At 44.2% G+C, this 13,034-nt stretch overlaps 1 protein-coding gene across 1 annotated transcript in view; it reads right to left on the reverse strand.

The window, feature by feature from the left end:
• Window positions 1-13,034, reverse strand: part of LPCAT1 (lysophosphatidylcholine acyltransferase 1) — a 451,016-nt gene that overhangs the window by 73,681 nt on the left and 364,301 nt on the right. The window contains exon 9 of the mRNA XM_053714577.1: window positions 12,719-12,801. Coding sequence (XP_053570552.1) covers window positions 12,719-12,801 — 83 coding nt within the window. The remainder of the gene's footprint in view (window positions 1-12,718; window positions 12,802-13,034) is intronic.

Here is a 13,034-nt window from a genome sequence, read left to right on the forward strand (position 1 = left end):
ACAAAAAAGGGACCTCAAAAAGAAACAAGTCCTGCCTGTTTATACAACACAATCCCCCATAGAGCTCGGGACAGAAATTCTATAACTATATACATATAGACGATAAAGAAGAGGATCCAACCCTCTCCACTCGTCTAATCAAGATCGTTAGATGATTTAGAGGACGGAGATCCACCTGGCGGATCAGGACTGAGAACCTCTAAAATCGCCAAAACCTCTCTCAGAAGTAAACACAGGTGTGCCCTTCTAAATCTAAATGCCAAATCCTCCGCAGTCGGAGCAGTTAAATCAGGCGACTCCGACCCCGGAGGTTCTACCTCTGAAGCCTCAGAGGGAACCGCATCCCCAGATGACTGATTGGGCACAACCGTCATTTTACACGACGGCCCATGTGTAGGAGAGCACAGATTAACCCTTTTCGCTTGCACGTAGCAGGAAGAGGCAAACCCGCTAAAGCCATAGAGATGGCTATGCAAAAACGCGTAGTAACCTGTGAAGGAGTAATAGTACTTATGGGAACTGCATGTATAGGAGAAGATTCTAGGGGACGCACCTCACGGGATGAGGAATCCTCAGAGGTAGACTGCTCAGTGGTCTCTAATATCTCACTATTGCGGCATACGGAACATAATTGAGCAGGCGTGTCTACGCAGGCCACCTCACAACATACGCAGGTAAAGAACTGGCACCTTAAACCCCCAAAGGCTGGGCACTCACTACCTCCAATGACCCAGACAGGTAGAGAATTTAACTTCTCCGCAGCTCCTCGGTCAGGAATCAGAAATGCAAAAACAAGATGTTACTACTCCCAGTCACATGGTGCCTCATGCAGGACCGCCCTTGCTATGATAAAAAAGCATGCCAGCTTAATAAAACTGCACGCTCTATAACCTGTATGTTCCGTATCAGCCTATGAGCCCAAAATGTCTCCTACACATACGCAGTCAAAATCACATAAACATGATTAACTAGACCCCACTGTTCAATAATCCCCCTCAGGAGATATTAACCCTTGATTCCACAAAGATAGTCCCACTGAGACCCTGTCTTCTACCGTTAACATGTGAGTAAAAAATGAAACAATCTTACCTGAATCCATTCCGTGGAACAGTAACACGGTTCTTCAAGTTTGACAGATAGTAGCAGCGCCTCTGACATGGACTTGAGTGAAGAAAGCAGACAGCGAAACTCGTCAACGCTGATTGCTTATAGGAGCTGGTAATATGAGTCTGGATGGATTCACAGAAAGACTCTCCCTGCATCTCCAGACTAACTTTCATCAATGCTCTCATTGAGAGGCTGACAAGACTACTTAAAACTCCAGTTCCATCCCATACTACTCCGAAAAACTTCCGACACTTCTCTGCTAACCTCCTGTGATGAAAGGCAAAGAATGACTGGGGGATGAGGAAAGTGGTGGAGGTATTTAAGCCTTTGGCTGGGGTGTCTTTGCCTCCTCCTGGTGACCAAGTTCTGTATTCCCACAAGTAATGAATGCAGCTGTGGACTCTCCCTGTATTTAGAAGGAAAAAAGGATCAAAAGCCAAGGTCTACCTAGATTGTATGTTTTATGATTGATTACTATGTAACTAGCATGGTTTTAAAACATTGAGATTGATCTGAGAACGATAGAGATTTTTTTTTGATAGCTGGCGATTAACAATATAATAATTTAAATCTTGAACATAAGTTTGTAAACATATTGCAACTTTAGACATAGTATAGCAGATAATTGTGGAAAGGGCACTCAACCCTCAATGCTTGAAGGTCAGAGGTTGCTTCTCAGCACATAGGTGTGCCTGTTGCGATATAGGGAAATCCGTACCCCCCTATACCCAGTGTATGTGATATAAAGCAGGACTGAATTTTTTATATATGCTCACAACATATATTACACCAATGTACACTCACCCTTTATATGTTTTTAAATGTTCTACGAGTGTGTGATACTATACTGATTTGTTTGATAAGACTATATGTGATAAAACTCATCATACAATTTTCACACTCTTTTTTTAACTTATTGGTATAGAAATTGGGGTTTCAATAAAGTTGATTTGTTTTTATATTTATTTCTTCTCAAAATCCCATTAATGCAATTTGTTTTGATTAACAGATAGTGTAGTAGGCACTGTGTTGGGAAGAAACCTCCTGATGGACCATTCAATCAGGTGAAGGCACTGGAAACTAAGACTTAGTCTGTCTCCCAGTTGTTGTCTCTGGGAACTTGGGTGGCTAAAATCACACTCTGATGGGTTGCTATCTTTCTGATGATGCAAGATACCTTGCTTATTGTAGTGGAACTGCATGTTCCTCAATAATGATTGATATAACCCACAGCTGTAACATTGTCCGATTGGAAAATGAATAAAAGGTTCCAGCTTGAGACTGGACCAACTCTGAAGAGTCTTGAAGATAACTTGGAGTTCCAGAATATTGATTGGTAACCTTTCCTCCTGAAGAGGCCTAACTCCTTGTGCCCTCAGAGACCCCCAGACCAGAAGGCTGGCATCTGTCGAGATCACTCCAAAAGGGTAGCGAAATAGTAGAATCTGATCATTTGATCCAGTGTAATCTGAGACAAGCCAACTAGATTCCTGTTCCTGTGATGCAGAAGAGAGCGTTGCAGAGGCCTGCATGATGAAATCTGGAAAAATATAAATTATGCTTACCTGATAATTTCATTTCCATCTGTGGGAGGAGAGTTCACTGCTTTATTCATTAATTGTGGGAACAAATACCCAAGCTCTAGGGGACACTAAAGAAAATGGGAGGGTAAAAAGAGGCGAACCCTAAATTGAGGGTACCCTAAACCACCTAAACTCCCGACAAAAAAAATACTTCACCAGGAGCAGAAGGACAAAAAGGAAAAGGCACAAATAAGTGCCCAACAGTTAGAACCAGCAAGGCCCTTGCTAACGACAGCTCAGAATAACTAGAATCAACCGAGCCCAAAAGCCTCTGAGGAGTCAAAGTCCTGCAGGCTCTCAGCCCGTAAATAAACCTCGACCTGAAGGAAGGGAAACATCCACATTCCCCCTGAAAGGGAGAAGAAGGCCTCAGATAAAGGAGTCCAAAAGGACCCCCAGAAACACAAAAGGACAAGTGCATCTCGAAGAAAATCCCCAAGGGTAACTCTAAGAGAGTAAACAACGATGAAACAGGACAAACCGACGAATAAACCTACCGACCTAGAAGAGCAAGGGAGGAAAATCCCAAACCCCTATCTGCATGGATTCCAAGGGACCAAAGTAAACGCAATGCAATGCTAACTCGCATCCAGGATAGAGCAACCGAAAGACAAACCGTCCCTGGGAGCCGCAAAAACAGCATCAGAATATCTGAATATGTTCCTCCGAAAACCCATAGGCTTCCTACTGCAACAAAGGTGATCTAAGCGAACACAAGGCGCCAAACCTAGCCATCAAACTAGTAAACTTCACAGGACCGACTACAAAGTAGTGCAGAAAAACACCTACCCAAGAAAGCAGGAAAGGAAGGAAATAACCCAGAACCAGCAGAGAAAAAAAAACCTGCTGAGAAGGGATTTACTGCAAAGCCTCCCCTCTAAGGATGGCTCACAAGATCTATCTATGATACACGGTCAAAGTTCAACAGATAAAGACAGATCTCTGACCTTCACTCTGAGCAACGGACCAAGCACCAAAGTAACTGGCAATGTCCGAAAGACAAAGGAATTAAAAAATTCCCAGAAACACCAGGATCTTCAGGAAGGAAAAGGGAGGGGATCCAGAACCCCCCCCCCCCCAAAAAAAAAAGAGCTTGGGTTCCAGAACACAGCTGCAGCTCCCTTCCTGAAGACTAAGGACACTCACAAAAAGGGGACTCTCTGCTGAACTACAGCAATGGCATGTCACAAGAAAACCAGTCCTTCACCTGACACCCTGCACGCAAAGCAGGGGGGAAAACCCCACTGAACAGAGGAAGAAAGGACCTTCGAGTACCAGGCGGATATTGTGTAATGCCAAGTCCACCCCAAAAGGGGGGAAACAAAAAACAGAACAGCTCACCTGCACACAGGTATGGAGTGTAAAGCTGTAGATGGACCCAAAAGATCAAGCACCGAATGAAGAACCATTCGGCCACTACGGTCGACCCAGCCGAAAAGTCCAATTCTCCGATGAGAGAGAAAAATCTGCTCGTAGGAACAGAAGATGTCCCGGAAACGGGAACTGGTCCGACCCGAACCAGTCCTAAGTGATCTTGATTCAGAAACCCAAAATATCCAGTCAAAGACAAGTAAAAAAAAAAAAAATCAGACACCCAAAACCGGCTTTAAACAAACTAATAACCCCTGAAGAACCACCAGGATACCCCATCCGGACCAGACCTTGCATCACGGCCGATGCAATCCTAGTCACATCCAAGGCCCCATGGACACTGAAGTCACACAAGTATTCCAGACACAGAGTGCTTCAAGACCCTAGCAGGGTTCAAACTCCCAACCTAAAGGGTGCTAGGCAATGATAAAAGCCAAACAGCGACTCTGGCTGATCCCTAAAGGCTCTAGGGACAAACCCCCCTAAGTCCAAAGACTAAGGTAAACGAACCAGAGAACAGAGCCCAAACCTGGAAAATCTGGATTGAGAAGATAATTGACTCCAAGATCCTCTCAGGATCAACTTCTCGGAAGCACTACAGCTCTAGGATTTACGATAAACAAACATTCTAACCCCTGGCAGATGCAAACCCAAACACCTAAACAGAGGCAACACCCAAAAAGTAGACAACCACATAAACTGTCAAGCTCCAAAAGTATGGGAGCAGACGAGATCCCGGAAGTAGAACAAAGACCAACGCAACAGGCCCTAACTTCCTGAATCCAATGACCAGAAGGCCAATCCCCAGAAAATAGACAATAGATCCAATCAGCCTCGACCCTAAGGGAGAGCTACCGTCATCAAGGAAACAAAGTCTAAGAGGACAATACCAAAGGTAGCCTCAAAGAAGGAGACAAGAAAAATGCCGCCAGAACCTGGAACCACGGATTTCCATGGATCCTCTGAACCTCCAACCCACTATGGAAAGGAGAAAAACTCTAGCCCCTGAATCAAAAGATCCCAGGAGTCTACAGAGTACGCCCTAGCAGGATCCAAACCTCGGAAAACCCTGCCAGCTAAGCATGAATAGGACAATTAGGACTGAGCACAATCCCTCTGATGCCCCCAGAAGAAAAACGAGGACCAGTCTGACATCCTGGAACGAAAGGCCACCTATAACTTGTAACGCAAAACAAGAAAATGAAAATCAAGAATGAACCACTCGGCACCCCAACTGGACCAGCCACTAATAACGGGCACCATGTGTCTGATATAGACCCCCAGGGACAGAAAACTAGTACTCAATCAGGACCAGCCTGAAGCATAGGGCACTTAAGGACTGCCCAAGGCCACAGAAAGTCATAACCCTAGAAGGGATAGACAATAAAACAGACAAACTATAGAATATAACAATGTCCTAACTTCCATGTAACTTCTGCGGCAGCGCCAATGCGACCACAAAATCACTGGTGTCAAATTCCAGAGAAGAAATTGTTCCCAAGGAAAAAAATATAACAGACATGAGCTCTTAAAATTAAATAAAATACATCCTAACTGGATCAAATTAAAAGAGGGCAACACCCGCAAGTTAACGCCCAAGAAGAACGGACACACTAACAGGACCAGCCAATCAAAGATCCAAATCTCCCAAAGCTCAGAACTGGAATAGGATACCTTAAAGAAAAGAGTAAATTGGAGACGCAAGGAGATTACTTACCCCCCCCCCCCCCCCGTCTAAACCAGCTTGCCGTCCGGGACAGAAGACAGAGGACCCCTCGACCCATCAGGACTGGGATCCTCCAGCACTGCCAAAATATGCCGTAGCAGGATACGAAGGTGCGCCAGTCTATAATGAAAGGCAAGACTTACCTCAGTTGGGACAGCTGACGACCCTGACCCCGAGGATTGGGCCCCTGAAGCCTCAGAGAAAACAGCTTCCCCAGTGAGCTGATTTGACCCTGACGATCCCCCGTCCGACGAGCCCTGGTTAACAGGATACAGACAATATCTCATGAACATCTCCCTTTCTGGAAGATGTAAATGCGCCAATGCCATAGATATGGCCATGCAGAATCCTGCCGTAACCTCTGGAGAAAGAGTAACAACATTAGGGACACCTGCTTGCGTAGCCAAAAAAGGTTCTAGGGTACTCACTTCGCCGGATATGGGGTCCCCAGGGGTGGATGGCACTGCGGACTCTAAGTTCCCCATTTCGGGAGAAAAGAGTACTCTAAAGCGGCATGCAGAACATAACTGATGGGCATGGATTACCCGGGCTATTTCATACTCTTCGCAAGAAGTAGAATCTGAATCAGAAACATCCATCTCCAAAAAAATCAGAATCCCCCATAACTTGTATAGAAATTATAGACAGAAAAATAAAAACAGCACCTTACACCTCCAATGGCTGGGGCACTCACCACCTCCTAAGACCCAGACAACTAGCGAAACAGACCCTCCCCTTCACCACATGGTCAGGAATACGGAAATGGTCCCAGAAAAAACAAATCTACCTACAGTCCTAAGAACCTAGATAGAACCACGAGTGGATCCAATCGAGAGCACCCACCTCAAGGACAGCATCTGTCAGGGGCAACAACCCTGCCGCAGCCCCTCAACCAAGCGATGGACCCCGACTAAAAATTCTCAGAGGGAAGAGACAAGACAGAAGAAAAGGAACAACGTCCAGGGTGACCAAGAGACAACTCGGAGCCACTCAGTAGGCTACACCCAAACAGACTATATGAAAAGTCAAGAAAGGACCAAAGAGACACAAACGAATCTCAAGGACCAACAAACGCAAAAAGAGCGAGACAGCGTGGATATGCGTCACCATATAAACGAGGATGTAAAGGAAAAATCCCCACCCCAGTGAGCAGGGGAAAACAGACCAAGTCCCACACCCCAGACCAAAAGAGACGGAGGACGCCTCACAGGCATGGAAAAATTTCCGAAGCTGTAGACAAACTCAGGAGAGAGAGACAGGAAGGATGACAAAAACTAGTGGCGCAAAAATAAGCAAAGCCCCTATCCGAAAACGAATACGAAACATCACGCTCCTGCGCAACTGAAACTGCGCAGAAACTACACCACTATAGGCCGCAGAGCAGCGGAACATCCTTCCTGATTAACCCTTCTGAACAAAGAGATCCCAAGGATCTAACTCCCCAGGGGGTTCAGAAAAACACCTCACAAGGGACCCTAAAGTACATGCTAGCATTCAAGGAGCAACATTCAAGGAGCCCTGGAGAAAAAAGCAACCTCCTGCAAGCTGGGTAGCAAGCTAACCGTAGGCCAAAATAGCTGACCAACAGAAACCCCACCAGGCATGCTTGAACAAAGCAACCAGACCCAAGGAAATCCCCAAAGACCTAAGGACACAATCCCTAAGGGAAGCCCGCAGGCATCAGATATAAAATAGCAAGTAATCGCAGCTGAGTACAAACTCAAGAACTGCAGCTTGCTAGACAGACAAGCTTACCACTAGGCCACCTAGGCTCAATAGCTTGCCAGCAGACAAGGAAACTAAAAGAGACAAGAGTCCCTCAGAAAAACGCAAGACAGGGAGCACGTGTTCCCAGGGCACCCAACTAATTTACAAATGATTGTACAGACACAGAATGTCCAAAGTGTTTAGTGACCAGCGCAAATCCTAGGACAGAAAGGAATACAGACCTCCCAGAACCCAACAAAAGGGCCAAGACTGAGATCAACCGCTCGAGCCCCCTTAACACAAGCAGCAAGGCGACCAACAAGCCTAACCCATCCTCCACAAAGGTATCAAACCGAAAATACCCCAGACACCCTAAAAGGGAGACAATAGGACCCATCCTGACCCAACCCCAAATTCCAAGGGCATAACAGGGACATACAGATAGGATAAAGAGCTAGACTGCCAGAACCGTAGACTCTCCCCCGAGATCCACGCCGGAATCATAAATGAGGAAACCAGAATTCCATAAGTCAGCGCCCAAGGCGACACGCCCCAAGCCGGACCAGCTGACAGGCTATCTCAACAAGGAAAAAGAACCTTGAATCAAAATCCAAGAAGGATACAAGAGATACTACGAAAAACACCTGCAGCATGAGTCCATAAGTGAAAAAAAACCTAATCCGTAGCCCCGAGGCACAGGACTCCAAGACCAGAGCCCACCACTGGCCCAACCCCCCAAGGGGCAATAAAGACGACCAAGGCACCAGTGACAACACCGGAAAAGTCAATCCAAAATCCCATTAGAGCCTAAACTACACGATGGCAAAGACTCTAGTAGACCAATCAATAGCAGCTCAAAAGGACATAACAACTCCACATGGTAAAGACCACACCCCTCGAATCAGGGATGTGAAAGGACGCGGTGAGATACCTCTGGTCCTGATGTCAGGTGCGGATTGACACGGGCCAGCCCAAGCGTTTCCGGCATCCAGACCCGAAGGTCCAGAAGAATAGTGTTTGTTGTTTTTTTTTTTTTAATATAAAAACAAATAACTGAACAAGAGAATCAGTAGGTCCCGCCGGACCAGCCAGGCGGAACATGCGTCACTAACAAGTAACAGGCCACACACAAAACTCAAGAATAAATCCGGGAACAACTTCCATAGAAGAACTTAAATCAAGCCATCCCAGAATTCCCATAGGGAAAAAAAGAAAGAAAAATAATTTGAACCTAATAAAAGAAAAACAAGGGCACCCACAGGCCTCCGCCCAGAAGGAACTATGTCTCCGCAGGACCTGCCAAACGGAAACCGTAACTTCCAGAAAAAAAGACTGGGAAAACTCACATTAGACCAACCGGGGAGAGACACATCCCCACTAGCCTATCTCAAAGAACCTTGCGAGAACTGAGAAGTCCTCGGACCATAAAGGAAAGGATTCACAGTCTGAACACCCGGAATAGGCAGGCAGGCACACAACTGCAAGGAAACTTCAGGGTCCTGAAAGCGAATCAGCGCCATTAAAATATTAAATCGAAAATGTCCCGCCATCTCCGGGGGAAACAATACACCCTGCCCGGAGGGGACATTGGCATTGGGGCCAACCTCAAAAGTAAAAGGAGTATGCAATTGGGAAGGCACCTCCTGAGGAGCAGAGCCCCCAGAGGCCGATGGCTCGGAAGGCCCAGAGTCCCCCGAGCCAGAGGGACCCGGCAAACTATCCAGGCACGAGAGACAAGATTGGCAGACTTGCGATAACAGGGCCAAATTACGGTCCTCATCCGAGGACAACTCAGAATTACAATCCTCATCCGAGGACGACTCAGAATCAGATATAAAAATAGTCCCGGCATTAGAATCCTCCATGTCTTAAGACTGCACAAGATTAACAGAGATTGGGGAAAAAAGAGAGAATGGCACCCGAGACCCACAATCGCCTATGACCAGAACTCAGCGGAGCAGACTCTCTTTTGCCGTCACTCAGTCAGGAATGCGGAAGGGGAAGAACCACCACCCAACCGTAAAAACTCGCCCGGTCACCAGATGCCCCGCAAAATCCCAAAAAGAGTGCCACTAAAGGGCGGCAAAACTGAGCCCACAGAAAAAGTTAATCAAGTTTGAATAAAATAGGGATAACTCGAAGGTATAGTTCTAGGCCGTGTAAACCACAACCGAAAGAACAAGCCAATATGTGCCACATAGGCATATATCTCGGCCGCAGAGCTCCTATGCACATACACAAGCAGGTCACATAAGAAACATAACAAAAAGCCCTTCCCCGTTAACTAATCCACCCTAAGGAGGAATTATCCCATGATTCCCAGATCGGAGCAGAAGGTGCCTCAGCGAGGCACATACTTAACTGTCATAATAATCACATTACAGATAATGGAATAAAATGAAACGATCTTACCGGAATCTACGCCGTGGAACAGGAACACAGCCCTTCAAGTGTGACGAATAGTATCATTGTCTCCGTCATGGACTTGAGAGAAGACAGCATGTAGCGAAACGAAGTTCGGCAACGCCAAGTGCTGAAACAGAGCTGTGAATAAGAGTTTGGATGGTGTCGCAGGGGAAGCTCCCACTGCATCTCCGGACTCTCACTTTCGCCCAAGCCCTCCATGAGAGACTGACAGGACTACGTAAAGGGACACTGAACCCAATTTTTTTCTTTTGTGATTCAGATAGAGCATGCAATTTTTAGCAACTTTCTAATTTATTCCTATTATCAAATTGTCTTCATTCTCTTAGTATCTTTATTTGAAATGCAAGATTGTAAGTTTAGATGCCGTCCCATTTTTTGTGAATAACCTGGGTTATTCTTGCTGATTGGTGGATAAATTCATCCACCAATAAAAAAGTTCTGTCCAGAGTACTGAACCAAAAAAGAAGCTTAGATGCCTTCTTTTTTAAATAAAGATAGCAAGTGAACGAAGAAAAATTCATAATAGGAGTAAATTAGAAAGTTTCTTAAAATTGCATGCTCTATCTGAATCATAAAAGAAAAAATTTGGGTTCAGTGTCCATTTAAAACTCCCATCCCATGTCGAAGGGGAGCACCCTCCATAAGAGACATATGAAAAAGAAATAAAAGTAAAATAATTTAAAAAGAAAAACTTCTGACACATCTCTGCCAACCTCCTGGGACGAAAGGCAAAGAATGACTGGGGGATAGGGGAAGTGGGAAGAGAATTTATGCCTTTGGCTGGTGGGTCTTTGCCTCCTCCTGGTGACCAGGTTCTTATTTCCCATAAGTAATGAATGCGGATGAGGACTCTTTCCCATTAGGAAAGAAACAAAACGCACCAAGGCCACAAGGGCCGCGCAGCCTGACAAAAAAGGCCTTCATGTTCCGATAGCCACGAGCCCAAGAGACACTACACATTAGCAGACAGAATCACATAACAAACATGATTAAAGTCCCCCCTGATCAATAACCCCCGTCAGGAGATATTAACCCTCGATTCCATAAGATAAAGGAGTCCCACTGAGACCCTACTTCTTTGTTTACATTACACTTCACACATTGGAGTAAAATGAAACAATCTTACCGGAATTCACGTCGTGGAATCTCCGTACTCTAACTTTCATCCATGCTCTCACTGAGAGGCTGACAGGACTACTTAAAACTCCAGTCCCATTTCGAAGAGTACTACCCTCCATAAGAGACTATCCTTAATCTTCCGACACTTCTCTGCCAACCTCCTGTGACGAAAGGCAAAGAATGACTGGGGGATGGCTGGGATTTCTTTGCCTCCTCCTGGTGGCCAGGTTCTAAATTGAATCAATGAATGAAGCAGTGGACTCTCCTCATTAAGATGGAAAGAGAACCGCATCTGAGGCAGCAACCATCAACCCCACTACATCCATACACTTAGCCACAGTTGGAAGGAGATTGTACCTCAACCTGGCAAAAGCTGCCTATTATAGACCCCAAGGAGACTCAAGTGATTGGAACCAAAAAGATCATTGGTATACTTATTCACCAATCATGTCTGCAAAACAGACATAGCAGGGCTTCCATGTGCTCAACTGCCTGAAAGGAGGGAGCCTGGATCAGAATATCATCCAGATAAAGAACAACTGAAATCCACCTTTAGGATCCACAACACTTTGGTAAATACTCTGGGGGCTGTATAAAATAATATAGAAGTTGAACTTTCTTGGTTGAGATAGCATGTGCAGACTTTTTAGATTACTTTTTTTATTACTTGATTACCATGGTAACCTTTGTTGAAAAGCATACCTAGATACAATTGGGAGCTTGCTGGTTATTGGTTGCTGCATATATATGCCTCTTGTCTTTGGCTCACCGGTAGTGTTCTGCTAGGTCCCAGTAGAGCAGTGCTTACCTGGAGCTGACTTTAACTATGTGTTTAGCCCCTTTGCAGGGTTTAAACACAGAGTATTTTATTATTGTAGCTTTAGTTGCATATAACTATTAGAGTATTTTCTTTTTATACGTTTATGTCCCGTTAAAAGTCAGGGTTTGACAGATCTTAGGAGCCATAGAACCACAGCCCTAGGAATTCTAGGTCTAGGTTGTAATTTTGATTTACTGTCCCTGCACAATGTAGGTAACTATTATTGTTTTAAGATTGAGAATTAATGCTTCATAGACTACTGAATGAGCCATTTGGATTTTTTCTACTCTCACCCATTATTCTGTGGGACAACCTCAGCTAAGAGCTGTGACACCCCAGTCTGCTAAACTATTACATAAATACTATTAAATGCACTTAAAAATCCGCAAAATCAAAAACACTCGTTTTAACACTGAAAAATAATCCAGAATGATATACACATAATATAGTAGCATATGACTCAATGCACTGTTGTACAAAAAGTGATAAAAATATTTGACTAATAAAAATAATTTTCATAATTTATTCTAACTTTGTGTAGATATAAAAAGAGTAGGTTTCCTACTTTCTTGCAAACAGAAAAAAATGAATGAACATGGTGCTCCATCTGCAGTTCTGAAATATTATTACACTATAGGAAATGAGACCACATCACAATGTCAGTGGTTACATATCTAATGTTGGAGTAAACTCTACAGCTGATTTGTCATATACTCTTGCTTAAATTTACTCACAATATTAGAAGTCACTCATATATTAATCTAAGCATCAATTTACAAAGAATATGTAATGAACACCAGGTAGGGAAATTATATCCAGACAAAAAAAATAAAACAGGTGGTATTCTGCAGTACTTACTTGGCCATTACACGTCTTACATTGTGTGCATAAAGAGCTGGGTCTTTCTTCTCTTCTTCAGATGGAGTATAAATAGGAAGAAACTAAATAATATAAAACAAAAACACACAAAACATTAGTTTATTGGTGCAGATTGAGATAGTGAGAACAACACTAGTTGAAGGTGTTTGTTTTTATATATGCAAATGAAAGGCACTGGTCTCCTCTAAATATGCAAAAATACCAAAATATATATATATATATATCTTACCTGATCATTTTCTTTTCTTATTTTTTTTTTTTTAAAAAAAAACACACACACACATATATATATATA

The sequence above is a fragment of the Bombina bombina genome, chromosome 5 (genome assembly GCF_027579735.1).
Source record: "Bombina bombina isolate aBomBom1 chromosome 5, aBomBom1.pri, whole genome shotgun sequence".
Taxonomy (NCBI): Eukaryota; Metazoa; Chordata; class Amphibia; order Anura; family Bombinatoridae; genus Bombina; species Bombina bombina.